We start from the raw sequence: 1,335 nt of genomic DNA on the forward strand, positions 1-1,335 counted from the left end.
GGGATCACTGGGCAGTGATCAGGAGCAGGAACCCTGGCTGATTTCCCCCCCCCTCTCTCTCTAAGCCAGTGTCCTGTCCAAAGGCAGGGACAGGAAGTTGCCTCAGCCTGAGGGGTATCTTGGTGGGGACAGTGGGCTGTGTGTGGGGGAGCAGGGTAGTGTATGAGCTGCGTGTCCTCTCCATAGTAGCGTTTACCTGGGTGAAAGTGATGGCCTCTTCTCCACTTCTTGCCAGGTTGCGTTGACAGACCTTGTTCATCCTCAGGTCAGTCTTACAGGCCACAAGGATCACCGGGGTCTGGGGACACATGTGACTGACCTCAGGCAGCCACTGTATTACACAGAGACACAACACAGGTTAGTAACATTGGTCTGCACAAGGCCATTCAGCCCCCTTCCCCAGCCTGTCACACAGGGGGAACAGCAGGAGGCCATTCAGCCCCTTCCCACCTCAGGCAGCCACTGTATTACACAGAGACACAACACAGGTTAGTAACATGGGTCTGCACAAGGCCATTCAGCCCCTTCCCCAGCCTGTCCCACAGGGGGAACAGCAGGAGGCCATTCAGCCCCTTCCCCCAGCCTGTCACGCAGGGGGAACAGCAGGAGGCCATTCAGCCCCCTTCCCCAGCCTGTCACACAGGGGGAACAGCAGGAGGCCATTCAGCCCCTTCCCCAGCCTGTCACACGGGGGAACAGCAGGAGGCCATTCAGCCCCTTCCCCCAGCCTGTCACACAGGGGGAACAGCAGGAGGCCATTCAGCCCCTTCCCCAGCCTGTCACACAGGGGGAACAGCAGGAGGCCATTCAGCCACTTCCCCCAGCCTGGCCCACAGGGGGAACAGCAGGAGGCCATTCAGCCCCTCAGTTCCATTATTTGAAAGATAAAGTTTGACTTACCCGTCTCATCACATTCTGAAAGCTGATTGGATTGCTGACATCATAACAAATCAGCACCACATTGGCTCCTTTGTAGCAGAGGGGGCGGAGTGCATCATAATCTTGTTGTCCTGTTGGAGAAAGAGGACGTTGTGTAAAAACCGCTGATTTCCCTCCAACTCGATTTTGATTTAGTCCCTACCCACCCCTTCACTGTTTTGATCACACAGCACTGTCCCTCTGATGTAAAGGGCAGTGTTTGTCACTGGCCACCCGGGGGTTTTCCTATCTTCCTGGTGGTGGGAGTTGAATAAAGATTGGTGCACTTTGTGTCTTTCACTGTGTCTCACACCAGCACACACACACACCATGGGTGCTGGGGATAGAATAAGCACTACCGCGGTTAGGGGGTAGTGTGGGGGTTAAAATAAAGGGAAAAAAAAAGAAAAGAAAAAA

General features: G+C 54.8%; 1 protein-coding gene across 1 annotated transcript in view; it reads right to left on the reverse strand.

Annotated features, from left to right (window-relative positions):
* The window catches only part of LOC122560413 (transforming protein RhoA-like), a 2,502-nt gene extending 1,403 nt beyond the window's left edge, over positions 1-1,099 (reverse strand). Inside the window, exons 1-2 of the mRNA XM_043711048.1 lie at positions 901-1,099; positions 197-331 (exon numbers count right to left, since the gene is read on the reverse strand). Of these exons, the coding sequence (XP_043566983.1) occupies positions 197-331; positions 901-909 (144 nt within the window). The 5' untranslated portion in view covers positions 910-1,099. The remainder of the gene's footprint in view (positions 1-196; positions 332-900) is intronic.
* Positions 1,100-1,335: the final 236 nt, after the last annotated feature.

The sequence above is a fragment of the Chiloscyllium plagiosum genome, chromosome 21 (genome assembly GCF_004010195.1).
Source record: "Chiloscyllium plagiosum isolate BGI_BamShark_2017 chromosome 21, ASM401019v2, whole genome shotgun sequence".
Lineage (NCBI taxonomy): Eukaryota > Metazoa > Chordata > Chondrichthyes > Orectolobiformes > Hemiscylliidae > Chiloscyllium > Chiloscyllium plagiosum.